Source organism: Macrobrachium nipponense, chromosome 29, assembly GCF_015104395.2.
Source record: "Macrobrachium nipponense isolate FS-2020 chromosome 29, ASM1510439v2, whole genome shotgun sequence".
Taxonomy (NCBI): Eukaryota; Metazoa; Arthropoda; class Malacostraca; order Decapoda; family Palaemonidae; genus Macrobrachium; species Macrobrachium nipponense.
This window is the reverse complement of record NC_061092.1, coordinates 16228676-16242932: the sequence shown is the minus strand read 5'-3', so window position 1 is coordinate 16242932 and position 14257 is coordinate 16228676. Positions and strand designations below refer to the sequence as shown.

Sequence of the window (14257 nt, the reverse complement as noted above, 5' to 3'; positions counted from 1 at the left end):
GTTCTTGTGATTGCCGAAAGAATATCTTATTTTCAGCCTCTTACGAAAAATTTAAGCCCTGAAAATTTGCCTGTGCTCCTCGAGGTAGATTAGTGTTAATAAGTTTTAATGTAATAGTATTTCTAATAACAATTGTTAACAGTTGCATCAACAAGATTATAGACTAACATTAGAATGCGACTTAACGTAATTTTCGTCAGTACCTCTGTGGTTACCATGGTAAATTCAGTGTTTAAGATTGCACCAAGTTCTCTGCAATTCTTGTAGTTTTTTCTATTCATTTATCTATAAGAAACAAAATTATAATTTCCTAAATATTCTAATATCTTTAAATTCTTTCTCTGCAAGACTACCTATTTATAATTTAGTGAAACACTACATTTAACAGTTAAAAACTCGCGAATACTCGAACACCCTTTGCTTCAGATTACCCTCGTCGTCGTCGCCTGCGGGATCGCCTTGGCCTCTGCCGAGCTGCCACCAGCCTACGGTGCCCCTCCCGCCTACGCGCCTCCTGCACCAAGATACTCTGCCCCCGTCTCCTACAAGGAACCAGCATATCCTGACGTAAGTTTCGTCCCTTACAGGTGAGAAGGACATAAAGATGAAAAAAGTTAAGTGGTCGCAAGTCACAGAATCCCCGTATGTGGTCGCAAAAGTCCTTTCATGAGTAATCACAACATTTCCCATGGAAGAAAATTAGTGGTCACAAAAACCCATACGATAAGTGGTCGAAGAATTCATTGTTTCAACTCAGGGATCCCCAGAAGTGGTTACAATAAATATACTTCAATGCAGGCAATAGAGAAATGGTAAGAAAAAAGTAAGTGGTCACTAAATTCACTATGGTCCGCAGATATTTCCAAAGTGGTCACAAATTTCCTGACACGAGTTCATATTATTAAAGACCACAAGCTTATGTAAAATTCCTCTAGATCTTGTATTTGATTTTTTCATTCTGTTAGATTTTCAAAAATATCATAGTTATAAATATGATTCTTTACTATCTTTCTCTTTAATGTTCTCCTTGACTTACTCTCCTACAAAATGCTGGTAAAAAAAAAAAAACTTTCATTCTGTCAGATTTTTAAAATTATCATAGTTATAAATATCATTCTTTAATATCCTTCCACTTAATATTCTCCTTAACTTTCTCCCTTACAAAATACTTGCAAAAAAAAGAGAAGAGTAAAATATTTTTCATAAATATTATGATCTAAGAGCTATAACGAATGAAAAAGGCGTGGCGCCTATAGAATGTTTTCCCTGCAAATTGTACAGTCTAATCTTCGACTTCCGCAGCGAATATCTCAAAATTATGTTTCGTAGCGTAACTAATCAAGTTACCTCATCAGTGCCAGGACTCCTAGGAAATATTTAGGTCAGTGATACGGGGTGTAGGTGTGGCCACGGTGTAGGTGCTTGTGCTTTTCTCAAGTGTCATGGATATTTAAACAGACTCTCGGCTTACAGCAAAAACGAGTTTCCCACACACACACACACACACACAGAGAGAGAGAGAGAGAGAGAGAGAGAGAGAGAGAGAGAGAGAGAGAGAGCGAGTGCTACTCGAGCAAGGATGAACATGTCTATCATGCAAATGATTTTCATGTACGTTAGCGCATTTCCAGGAACGAAAAGTAAACGCACATATCACATTGAATATACATTTACATTCATTCATGTGTCAGCTAACGCAGCGATATTCGTTATCCCTTGTCAAAGGTTAATCCCTTCTTCTACTTCTTCAGGAACCCCCCAAGTACACCTTCAACTACGGCGTCGCCGACGACTACTCCGGCGCCAACTTCGGCCACAGCGAGTCCCGCGACGGCTACAACACCCAGGGCAGCTACACCGTCAACCTCCCCGACGGACGCATCCAGACCGTCACTTACTACGACAATGGCGACGGCCTCGTCGCCGAGGTGACTTACAAGGGAGAGGCCCAGTACCCAGATACCCCTGCCTACGGCCCATCCCCCTCCTATCAACCCGCCCCAAGGTACCACGCCCCCGCTCCGACATACGCGTAAAGCAAATCGATGACCCGCCGAATTTTCCTGTCCTTCTGTTCCAGGCCCTCGTCTCTATTTATCTTGTGAATATGACACCTGTGAGCGTGCTATTAAAGCTATATTTTGTGTAAAATGGTCTTTTAACTTCTCCTTGTAGTGAATTATTGATAGGAAATTATTAATCAAGTCAGCAGCCGTTTCCTCCAACGCGGGAGACTGAAGAAGTCAGCTGTTCTTGTTCCCATCATTTCCACGAGAAGAGGATGTTAGCCTTTCTAATACCCTCTTTTCATCCCTTCCCTTCCCCCAAATACCGATTCCCTCTACCTCTCTGTATATATATGTATATATATGTATATATACACATGCAAACACACACACACACACACACACACACATATATATATATATATATATATATATTATATATATATATATATATATATATATATATATATAATGAGTGTGTGCATGTGTTTATACAATACAATGGTACTCGTATATATGAAGGAACGAGATTTAACATAAGTAAACGATAACTCGTTTTAGCCCTCCAACGATAAATAGCCAAAAATACGAGAACTACGAATTAGCGTTTGATTTTCAGAATTCTGTAAGTATACCTTATATATGAACAGTTTGCAGGCTTGAATGACTATCAAAGAGTAAAGGAGGTTCAAAACATTTCGTCCTTACTATATGCGATTAAACAAGTAATCTTTGTTCGGGATCATTCAATACTTCCCAATGAGTGCCGTAACCCCAGATAAGATAAAACACTTTCATATGTCACCCAAAAGCCAACGGGGATGAGTAGTACCTAATGTCTAAGATGCTAGGTTAAAAAAAATAAGAGGAAAATGACAAAGAAGGATAGACCTGCCTCTTGAAATAAAAAATTGAATGGAAAATAACAAGCAACTCGGTTAAAAAAAAAAAAAAAAGGACAATAAGGATCTTTCTCTCCCTCTAAAGACGAGATGTGTGAATAATTCTGTTACACTTACTTTGGTGATCAAAGCTCGAGAAATGTTGACTTCAAATTCCCTATACCAAACTCAGATCATATCAAAAGGGAAATGACTACAAACCAGCTATACATTCCATTTCCTCTCATATAAAAGGGGGAAGTCAGCCAGAACAACAAGCAAAACAACCATACAGAGGCAGAAGAAACAGAGCATTAAGGAAAGACGGCATACAGGCCTCAGAAGGGGATAATCTTCATAAACTTCAACAATCTTCAATCCCGGAGTGCCAAGAAAACAAATAGTAAAATTGGCTCTTTTACAATAACTACCCAAGATAGGAAATAATCTCGAGTTATGAACGGGCAAGGGCAGTTTAACAACCTATCCTACCATTCTGGATCACCAAGCCATTTGCAGCAGCCCACTGACGGACGGATACAAGAGAAAGAAGGGACAGACAGACCAGTTACGCCCAGAAGGACGCGATAGACCTACTCTGTACGTTACGCTCAACAAGAATAAAAGAAAACGGAAGCAGAGAGTGATTTTCAAAACCTTAAACCGTTACAAAGAATCAAAGAATGGAATATAGAGTTTAGGCCTAGGGCCAAGCACTATGAGGTCATTCAGCGCAGGACAGGAAAGTGAGTAGGTAGGTTTGAAGGTTTTAACAGGAGGAAAACCTTGCAATTGCACCATGGAATATGAATGGAGGCGCGGTAGAAGGAATGAAAGGGAAGCTGCAACGAACCTATAGGTGGACTGGCGGCTCTACCCCCCATGGGATTTGGTTTTGATATAGATTTTTGGCATTATGCCAAGCACTGGGGCAACTATGGCTATTCAGCGCTGAAACGGAAATTGCCAGTAACGGAAATTGACGATAAAAGGTTTGAAAGGTGTTACAGGACGAAAACCTCGCAGTTGCACAATGAAACAATTGTTAGGAAAAGGTAGACAGTAAGATGGAAGAAAGATTATGAATGGAGGTACAGTAAAAGGAATGAAAGTAGTTACAACTAGGGGCCGAAGGGTCGCTGCAAAGAACCTTTAGTAATGCCAACTTGCACCGAATGAGGTGCACTGACGGCATTACCCCCTGATACGATGATCCCCCCTATGGGAAATATGAATAAAAGAAAACGGACGCAGAGTTTCAAAGCCTTGAAGGTAAGCGTTAATCTCAACATAAATCAAAGAAAATGGATCAAGAAAGGGAATTTTAAATATTCTTTATAGAAAAGCAAAATAAGCTACCACCACCAAACCAAGCAATCCGAATGCCTGACTACTAACAATAAGTACTATGTAAGTAATGGCCTCACAGGTGTCACGCTCAAGCTGGCTGATGACGCAGCTGGGAATGTAACTAACCTTATACCACAGACAGTTATTAATGCTATATGACATGCCACTTCTCTCGCTGTCCTCTGCTTGTTTATATGGTGTTTTTACGTTGCATAGAACCCGTGGTTATTCAACAACGGGACCAACGACTTTACGCGACTTCCGAACCACGTCGAGAGTGAACTTCTATCACCAGAAATACACATCACTCACACCTCAATGGAATGCCCGAGAATAGAACTCGCGGCCACCGAGGTGGTACGCCAGCGCCATACCGACCACGCCACTGGAAAGCTTTTTGTCCTCTGCTAGACATGATTGCAGAGATAAAATCAACACAACTGTTCCCGTTTCTGCAAAGTGGTCAGATATATTTACCTACAGTAAACACTCCATAGATTCTCCTCTGATGATATAGCGTTGCAACAAGGTTCTAATTAATTAATAATCAATGAGAGAGAGAGAGAGAATTTAAAAAGTAACAGATCACTTGTAGAATGGGGGACTTCAGTCAATCGAGTTAAAAGATATTTTGTCGTCTAATCCCACGAGAATTTTGTGAACCCTATTTACATTGTTTAATTGAATGTAATATGGAGTAAGGCCAAAGGCCAAGCACTGGGACCTATGAGGTCTGTAACAGGAGGAAAACCTCGCATTGCGCTATTAAATTATTGTTAGGAGAGGGTGGATAGCAAGGTGGAAGACAGATAATCTGAATGGAGGTACAGTAAAGTGAATGTAGGGGGTTGCAGCTGGGGGCTGAAGGAACGCTGCAAAAAACCTTCAGTAATGCCTACAGTGCACCTCGTGAGGTACACTGACGGTACTACCCCCCCCCCTACGAAGTTTACATTGTTTAAGCCAAGTAGTTTGCATTTCAACTTAAAGTTTTATCATGATTTCAATTATATAGAAAACTTCAATTATATAGAACATAGAATTTAGGCCAAGCGCTCGGACCTATGAAGTAATTTAGCGCTGAAAGGGAAACTGAGAGTAGAAAAATTTCAAAATGGTAACCTGGCAGCTGTACTATGCAACAACCGTTAGGAGAGGGTGGAAAGTAAGATGGAAGAAAGAGAATCTGAACGGAGGTAGAGTAAAAAAACCCTGCAAAGAACCTTGCAATGTGGTGTATGACGGCACTACCCCCTTCCGGAGGATTTCAGTTATTAGTCGCATAAAGTCTACGGGCTGCTCTAGGAGCAAGAGCCCGAGTTGGCATAAGGCCAGCTTAATCTCAAACAACACATCAAGGTGGTCTTACTCTGACGATACGGTTACAAATTTTTGTTTGTTTGTATGGTGTTTTTACGTTGCATGGAACCAGTGGTTATTCAGCAACGGGACCAACGGCTTTTCGTGACTTCCGAACGACGTCGAGAGTGAACTTCTATCACCAGAAATACACATCTCTCACTCCTCAATGAATTGGCGGAGAATCGAAGCCGCGACCACCGAGGTGGGACGCTAATACCATACCAACCACACCGCTGAGGCGCGTAGCCTTCCCTTGAGATCCATTATAGCGTTATGATGGAATCTTTTAATTTCCAACGATGATTTGTCTTATGAAGGAAGGAAGGTAAAGTCCCACACCCGGCCCGCAGGCAGGAGTGATAGTCAAGCAATGAAAGAAGGGCGAAAGAAAAGTTCTCACAATGATGAGCTTCCGACAGAAATCTGTTTGTTTGCATGGTGTTTTTACGTTGCATGGAACCAGTGGTTATTCAGCAACGGGACCAACGGCTTTACGTGACTTCCGAACCACGCCGAGAGTGAACTTCTATCAACAGAAATACACACCTTAAACTCCTCAATGAAATGCCCGAGAATCGAACTCACGGCCACCGAGGTGGCTGGCCAAGACCATACCGATCACGCCACTGAGGCGCTCGAGCTTCCGACAGAAATCCGTTTATTGTTGACAATTTAACGTAAAAACCATCTTAATCGAGTCGTCTTCTCTCCCAAAAATGAACTATCTCTGGGTAAGTCACCTCATTTAACAAATTATACCGACAACTAACTCAAGCTACTGTCTCGACAGAAGGCTGTTGTTTTGTGAAGATTAACTTTATTCATAATTTCCCGTTGCACAACGCTCTGTACACTTCAGTTTCCTGCCATTGTAAGCTTTCAACGCTTGTATAAGTTGTAGGTTAGGCATAGATCTTTTACTCCCTCCATGCTAGATTATTTTTTCAAGATAACCAACCCGATGAGAAAACCAGGGCTTCAGAGGGAAAGCATCCACGGACAGATACATCCAAAATAGTAAAAATAAGCGTTAGTTATTCATGATATAAAATTGAGTTTAATCACTTACCAAAATTCATTTATTGCCCGTCAAAATTATTCCAAAATAATAAAGCTTTATCATAACCTTGTGACTGACTTTTTCGTTGTGCATAATCTTTAGTACATACGTTGCGCGTATGAGTACAACTGCACAGTTTTAAATTGCAATCTAGCTGTACCTCATTTCATAGTACACTTCATCACCGCCGCCCCCCTCCCTCCCCCAACCGCCTCGCCACTTACTGTATCTGTTACAACAGATATCACATGCAACTATAAGCGAGTTTCAATTACATTTCAGCATCAAATTCGACGCTTAAGTTGCAACAACTCTTAATCATAGCATTGTAAGCAGTTCCCATAACGAACCGAACACCTGTTGCGTGCAGGTGATTATCAACTGAAACCATTAATGCTGATAACCGGATACATATGATTTGTTGCTAACTGCTTCATCACCTAATTAAGCATCTGGATCAATATGACCTTTGGCTATGGTTGAAGGCGAAAGCAGTCCGTCCCGGGGTTATATATAAAGTTGGTATGCGATCTATACAGGCACTTAGTGTACCCCTCTCATTCGGCTGGGCAACGAGCTCTCTTCTACCCGACTATCAACCGAGCATCATGTCACTCAAGGCACGGAGAAGGACTTCTACCTTTTTCTATACAGAATTGTTTATTTTGATGCTCGAGAACTTTCGTCAGTGTTTATTTGACTAGGGTAAACAACTGAGTGGACTAGCTGCGGCCAACCTAACCGTGATCGGACCCACCTTCAGAAAAAGTCCTTTAACACGTCCTGGCACCGGAGATAGGCACCAGTCACGAGTCATAGGTCGTTGGGGCAACACCTCGAGACATGAGACTGGTGACTGATGCCCATCTCCGGTGTCAGGACGTTTCAAAGTACTTTTTCTGAAAGTGGGCCCGAACACGGTTAGGGTGGCCGCAGCTAGTCCACTCGGTTGTTTACCCTGTATCACGGATGAACCCAAGAGCCTCCAGTAACGAGTTTTCTTTGTCTGGTCTTTACAAAACAGGTCGCCCTCTTTGTCTCGTCAGTGTTGGTTCTGGCCACAGCAGACAGGGCCCGTGTCTACAGTGCTCCTCCGACTTACGCTCCCCCGGCCCCGGTATACCACGCTCCTGTCTCCTACAGGGAACCAGTGTATCCTGATGTAAGTACTACCTTGTTTGTTTGTTTGAGCAGGATTTTTGAATGCACGCTTCATTACATCATTTACAAAAGCGACATCTTTCCGGTATATTTTCAAACTTTGATGTCACATTTTATTTAAATATTTTGAGATGGAAATTTTAAGGGAGTTCCTCTTTCTTCTGAAGGCACCAAGGAAAACAGATAAGTGGAGTTGAATGTAGAATTTAAGCCAAAGACCAAGCACTGGGACCTATGAGGTCATTCAGCGCTGAGGTGGAAATTGACAGTAAAATGTCTGAGGGGTATAACAAGAGGAAAACCTCAAAGCAGTTCCACTATGAATCAAGTGTTAGGAGAGGGTGGAAAGTCAGCCTAACTATTATTAAACAACTAATACATACAACTAATACAACGCTATACATAATTATCAAGAGTCTGTTGAGAAACAAGAGACATATCGGAAATACCTAAACATCAAGCAACATACTATCATCGATATGATTACCAAGTGAACATTAAGGAGATTGAAAAAGAAACCCACAAAATCATTGTATATAACGTGTTTATTTATGAGTATTTACCCTTTATTTTACTCCACACTCGAGTACTTTCAGGCCCTATCTGTGGCCCATTTTCAAGAGATGAAAGTACTCGAGTGTGGAGTAAAATAAAGTGTAAATACTCAAAATTAAACACGTTGTACACAGGGATTTTATGGGTTTCTTTTCCAATCTTCAGAACAAAACTGAAAGAAGTTTGTGTTTGGTTCATTAAGGAGATTAACATACCCCAAAATGATACATGGTTTGACTTCACTAGACGCATAATGATTACCATGAGTATTAATAACCTTCGCTAACTTCCACCAGGTACCACCCAACTACAAGTTCAACTACGGCGTCGCCGACGGGTATTCTGGAGCCAACTTCGCCCACGAAGAATCCCGCGACGGCTACAAGACCCAAGGCCGCTACAGAGTCCACCTTCCCGACGGCCGCATCCAGACCGTCACGTACTACGACAACGGAAACGGTCTTGTGGCCGAGGTCTCTTACCAGGGAGAAGCCTTCTATCCACCAACGCCTAAGTATAAGCCTACTCTTGTTCCTTCATACAGACCACGCCTCGCCTACGCTGCCCCTACTTACTGATTTCCCTGGTCCGTCTGGAGTTTGAGTTTCTTCGTTCGTTTCCCCCATGACAGTGTTTCGAAGTGACAGGAGCGCGATCTTGTGCCATTAAATAAATATTTATTTCTTGATCCATGAGGTTGGTCTTTCGTCTTTATCAGATTTCCAGCGATTACGAACTTCAACCGAAACATATCGGTCGATTTTCTCACCAAGAAATCTCCTCTAGCCGGATAGTAGAAGACTAAGAGGAATTTCAAGAAAATTCCTTAGAAATGTATTGACGCTACAGAAATTAGCGGGTTAAGTAGAATGGCAAAACCAGTGAATGCCAAAGGCTACAGAAATCAATATTGTCCTTCTGTGTCGAGTACACCACGCATACTTTACGTAATAAAACTAGAATTTCAGAGCTAATGCAATAAGTTACCACGGTTTGGGAATACCTTCATCTACATAATTATTTCTTTGGCCAAAAGTTTACCACTGGGTGAAGTACTTAATTAAGCTAAGGCTTAAATTATTTTTTTTTATCTCCTAATGTAGATTCTCTGAAATGCAGAGTAAGTAAAGAGCTTGGCTCACATCTGCTCGGTCCGTGGATCGGCCCCAGCCTACTGACAAGAATTCCAGACAACTGTATACGAGAGCTAGAATCTGCTGGAGTCAAAGTCAAGGGGGTGGGGCTACAAACCTCATCCATTTAGCCTAACTCAGAAATCTATATATATATATATATATATATATATATATATATATATATATATATGTCATATCACATTTCCGGTGGTGTAGTAGGAGGTAAAAGCTTCACTGACGTTCCTGGATTTGAAAGGCTCCGTGGGTTCGCGCCCCGGTCCAGGCAAGTCTTTTATCAAGAAAAAATTCCCCTTCGGTTAAGCATATATGAAAATATATTAATTCCGAGGTAGAGCGAATTAGATATTAAAGGACATTGTAGCTCGATATATATATATATATATCATATTATATATATATATATATATATATAATAATATATATATATATATATATATATATATATATATATATACACGTGTATGTTCGGGCTATCTCTGGATGAGGTTGCTACACGCATCAACCAATATATCACCAACAATGGACTTATGAGCCAAAGCAGTTACTCAACCAAATATCGACCGAACCTATAGTGCGCTTACTTTTCTAAGATCGCTGTGGTGGGGCCAGGTAGAAAAGGCCGAGTTGTCGACAATATCAACGGGTATGCAAGTCCCATTAAATGCTTCCCGCAGATATAATCCTTCTTAGGAAGATTCGCTTGGGAGTCGAGGGAAAGGGTTTGTTTCTTCCCTGCTAATTTTATTCCCAATTTTATTTATTCCTTCAGTCTCTATCTATAATTATAGATGCGCTGAATGGACTGTTGGCTCCGGTGTTTGGCCTTGGGACATAAATTCATAAGTCAATCGATCTATTATGACCTTAGAGATTCACTATCTTGTTTTGTTTGGTTCATTTTCTAAGAAAAGACATCCACTCATTCCTTCTTCGCAGAACATTTTTATCAAAATCATCCAAGTCAGTCACAGGACACACACACTCTCTCTCTCTCTCTCTCTCTCTCTCTCTTAAACACTGGAGATTCCACTATATTTCCTGTCTCTCTTGCTTCCTTAAGCCTACGAATAGTAATTTCTGACACTTTTGTTGCTTCAGAGGTTCTCTGGATAGCCTTCGAAACACCAGTTACAGGACCTCCTCCTTGTTTTTCTAAAATGAAGTATTTCAGGACATTATAGACTATATCCTTGGGGTCAGATGGTGGGTGAAGGCGTTTGCGAGTGACGTCACTTGGGCTGCCCATACTTATTCACAGAGCGAGTATCCTTTATTCGAGAGCGAGTATCCTTTAATGATATTGACCATGACCTTTTAAATCCTCTTATAAATCATAGGACCCCTAAATTCAGATCTGGCATCGCCGGGTAAAAAATATGCCATATCCTCATTTCATTAATGAAACTAAGATTTTAACCAAGAATAGACGAAATAAGATATATTCAAAATATCTTATGGAACCAAAGCACTACATTTCAAGAAATGAAAACTATTTCAATAGACTCCAAGAAGCTAATACGATCACCATAACATGAAAATTGGCCACACCACAGCGATCTTAAAAAAGTAAACGCACTATTGTGCCTTATTAATTTTTTTTTCCATATATAGAGTTCCAGCTGATAGTAGCCTTCCATTCCTCTGGAGTTTTCCTGAATGAAGATGTTACCCTAGTTGAACCCACCACAGTCAACTAATGTGGTATGGCCCCAGCGGAGGAAAAATTTCCCCAGCACGGGCAAAATTGCCGCAAGACGGTCCCAGCGCAGGAAAAATTGCCAAAATGTAGGAAAATTAACACAAGATGGACACAGAACGAGCAAAATTGACATGAGATGGCGACAGCATATATGCAAAATTGACACGAGTGGACTTCAGTGCAGGCAAAATTGTCCCGACATGAGTAAAATTAACACGGGATGGCGCCAGTATGGGGAAAATTAACACAAGATGGCCAAGCACAGGCAAAATTGCCCTAGTGCGGACAAAACTGAAACGAGATGGCCCGGGCGCGGGCAAAATTTACATGACATGCGTACAAAATAAAAGCGAAATGGCCCCGCTGAGGGGAATTGTCAGATGTGCTTAATTATGCCCCTCTTATATAAAACACCAACTTCTTGCCTTACTCTGACCGATTCAAACAAGTGGTGCTTTATGACGTAGTGAAGATTACATCTTAATTATTCAACATTATATATCATCATATAAGATATCAATTTGCTTCATAAAATTTCGTATTGCCCAGGGTAGGTAAAATGTAAAATGACATGTAACCATAAAGGTCAAAAGATCATTTGATAAGGTAAAAAAAAAAAAAAAAAGTGAATGAAACTTATATGAGGATGCACAGTACTTCCGGAAATTAGAACGAAGTTTGAAACACTCAGTGCTTCAGTGACACGGAAATCCATAGTAGGCCGTGTAAGCATATTCATTCACCTGTGGCTGTTAGCGACTTACTGCCTTCCTAGTGGATGGGCGGAGCCCCATGACGTCACATTATATTTACGTCACGAATGGTTTTAGTTTCCTTTGCTATGATTTTCCCGGTTCCGGCATCGGCAACTTAATTTTACTCTAGAAATGTCAAAACTATCGAACTTGGGTACTAAATGACACTTGCAAAACTTAGGGAGTGTTATAAAATATACACTTGCCAACTTTCAACATTAGTCGATGCTTTGATAAAAGGTCGTGGCCATTTTCCCCTGTCACGGCAGGCTATACGAACTGGATATCTTGCCGTGCCAGCGGCAGTCTACGTATTTGACTCGACATTTCATTGGTGAAACAAAATTAGACATTTAAGCAAACCTTTCAAAAGCCTGAATTTCATCGACAAAATGAGATAAAGGAAACTGGCTTAGAACTATAATAAGCATGTGGAGTCTTCGTAAAATAAGTTCAAAGCATTTTTGAATCCAATATGGCGTCCCCCTTCCTCGCGTTTGGACTCTTTCTTCCCAGCGTCCCAGGCCTCATTTAATGGTGTACTGAATACGACTTGCATATTTATGTAATGTTTGTTTGTTTGTATGGTGTTTTTACGTTGCATGGAACCAGTGGTTATTCAGCAACGGGTATTTATGTAATGTTTATCGATAATACTCAAGATTTTAGTTGTAATCGCCACAAAACAACAATATTTTGTGGCTTACAACTACTATACTCTGTTTTTTTCCATCTTTCCATCCGCCCTGTGGTATTTTTGTATGGTAACACTGCGTCCCGGGCTTTAGATAGTTACGCTATGTGTAAGTTTTATGTAAATAAAAGGATATCTGGGTGTACATTTGCAACTAAAAGGTGTTTTAATAATTTACTGTATGCGAATTACACCGTTAATATTCGAAATAGGATATTGTTATTATTGTTGAACGTAAGCTGAATGTAACAATCTAAAGCCCGGGACGCAGTGTTACCATACGCAAACACCACAGGCGGATGGACAGATGGAAAAAAAAAACCGAGTATAGGAAAGTATGCGACATGGAAATTTCAGCGTTGCCAGATATGGGGATTTATCCCTAGATTTGGGGATATTAGGTGTCCGATGGGGATATTCTGTACAAATTTAGGGATTTTTGGCTCTGGATAGTTTTTTCCTTTTTGTAATGCATCGATGCAAGTATATCTTATGTAATCAGTGAATGAACCATTTTCATTCTTATAAAGAATAATTAGCCTTTTATTTACTACAGGATTAATGAAAACATTTCCATAGTGAATAATTTCATAATCATTGGTTTTCACTATGAACAATACTGTTGCCATTTTCATCATTATTTTATAGAATATATCCCGGTATATAGTAGTATGAAAAGTAAATTATAACCGTTAATAATAATGATATAGCATTTAAATAAAAGCCTTTCTAGCTGTCCTATGGATTCCTAGAAAAATGAATTCCATTTATGAAGAAGAAACAAGGGTGAGTAAACCTTTATATTGTTGCAATTAGTTTGCATACACATATATGAAGCATACCAAATAATTTCTATATTAGTAAGGCCTACAGATTCAAAAGAAAATATATTTGTGGAAATGGGGATTTTTTATCATGCGTTTTGGGGATTTTTAGACTAACCCATCTGGCAACACTGCATGGAATTCCCAAGGGTCACGTGGTTGAACCGAAATGCATTCCTACCTCGTAATCCGTGGTTTTACCCTTACTGACTTCACAACTGAACCTCCGCAGTGCTTATTTGATTGTAATTATACACATTTTGTTCTTAATTCACTCAAAATACCAATTAAAGTAAGAGAGAATGTTTGTTCGCAGTACTTCACTCCAAAGTAGCGAAACTGTCGGAGCAACTTTCCAGCCTTATTGTACATCTGGCTGCGCCTCAGTGGCGTGGTTGGTATGGTCTTGGCTTTCCACCTCGGTGGTCGCGAGTTCGATTCTCGGCAATTTCACTACGGGGTCAGAGATGTGTATTTCTGGTGATAGAAGTTTACTCTCGTCGTGGTTCGGAAGTCACGTAAAGCCGTTGGTTCCGTTGCTGAATAACCACTGGTTCCATGCAACGTAAAAACACCACACAAACAAACATCCGAGAACGGACACCGCAAAATGAGAAGTAATCAAAATATTAAGCGAGCATTACGATCATAACAATTACATGAATAACTATTAAACTTCTCAGAGATGTAATGTGTACATAGGAATGTTACCAATGTCTGTAAGAAAGTTGAGTATGACAATTTATCAAGAAT

General features: G+C 40.4%; 2 protein-coding genes across 2 annotated transcripts in view; both read left to right on the top strand.

Moving 5' to 3' along the window:
- The window catches only part of LOC135206156 (cuticle protein 7-like), a 2571-nt gene extending 420 nt beyond the window's left edge, over positions 1–2151 (top strand). Inside the window, exons 2-3 of the mRNA XM_064237429.1 lie at positions 427–567; positions 1752–2151. Of these exons, the coding sequence (XP_064093499.1) occupies positions 427–567; positions 1752–2036 (426 nt within the window). The 3' untranslated portion in view covers positions 2037–2151. The remainder of the gene's footprint in view (positions 1–426; positions 568–1751) is intronic.
- Positions 2152–7197: 5046 nt separating this feature from the next.
- Positions 7198–9063, top strand: LOC135205943 (cuticle protein 7-like). The gene is made up of 3 exons (XM_064237132.1): positions 7198–7279; positions 7684–7821; positions 8672–9063. Exons 1-3 carry the CDS (start codon positions 7268–7270, stop codon positions 8951–8953), a joined length of 432 nt encoding a protein of 143 aa, XP_064093202.1. The 5' UTR covers positions 7198–7267; the 3' UTR covers positions 8954–9063.
- Positions 9064–14257: the final 5194 nt, after the last annotated feature.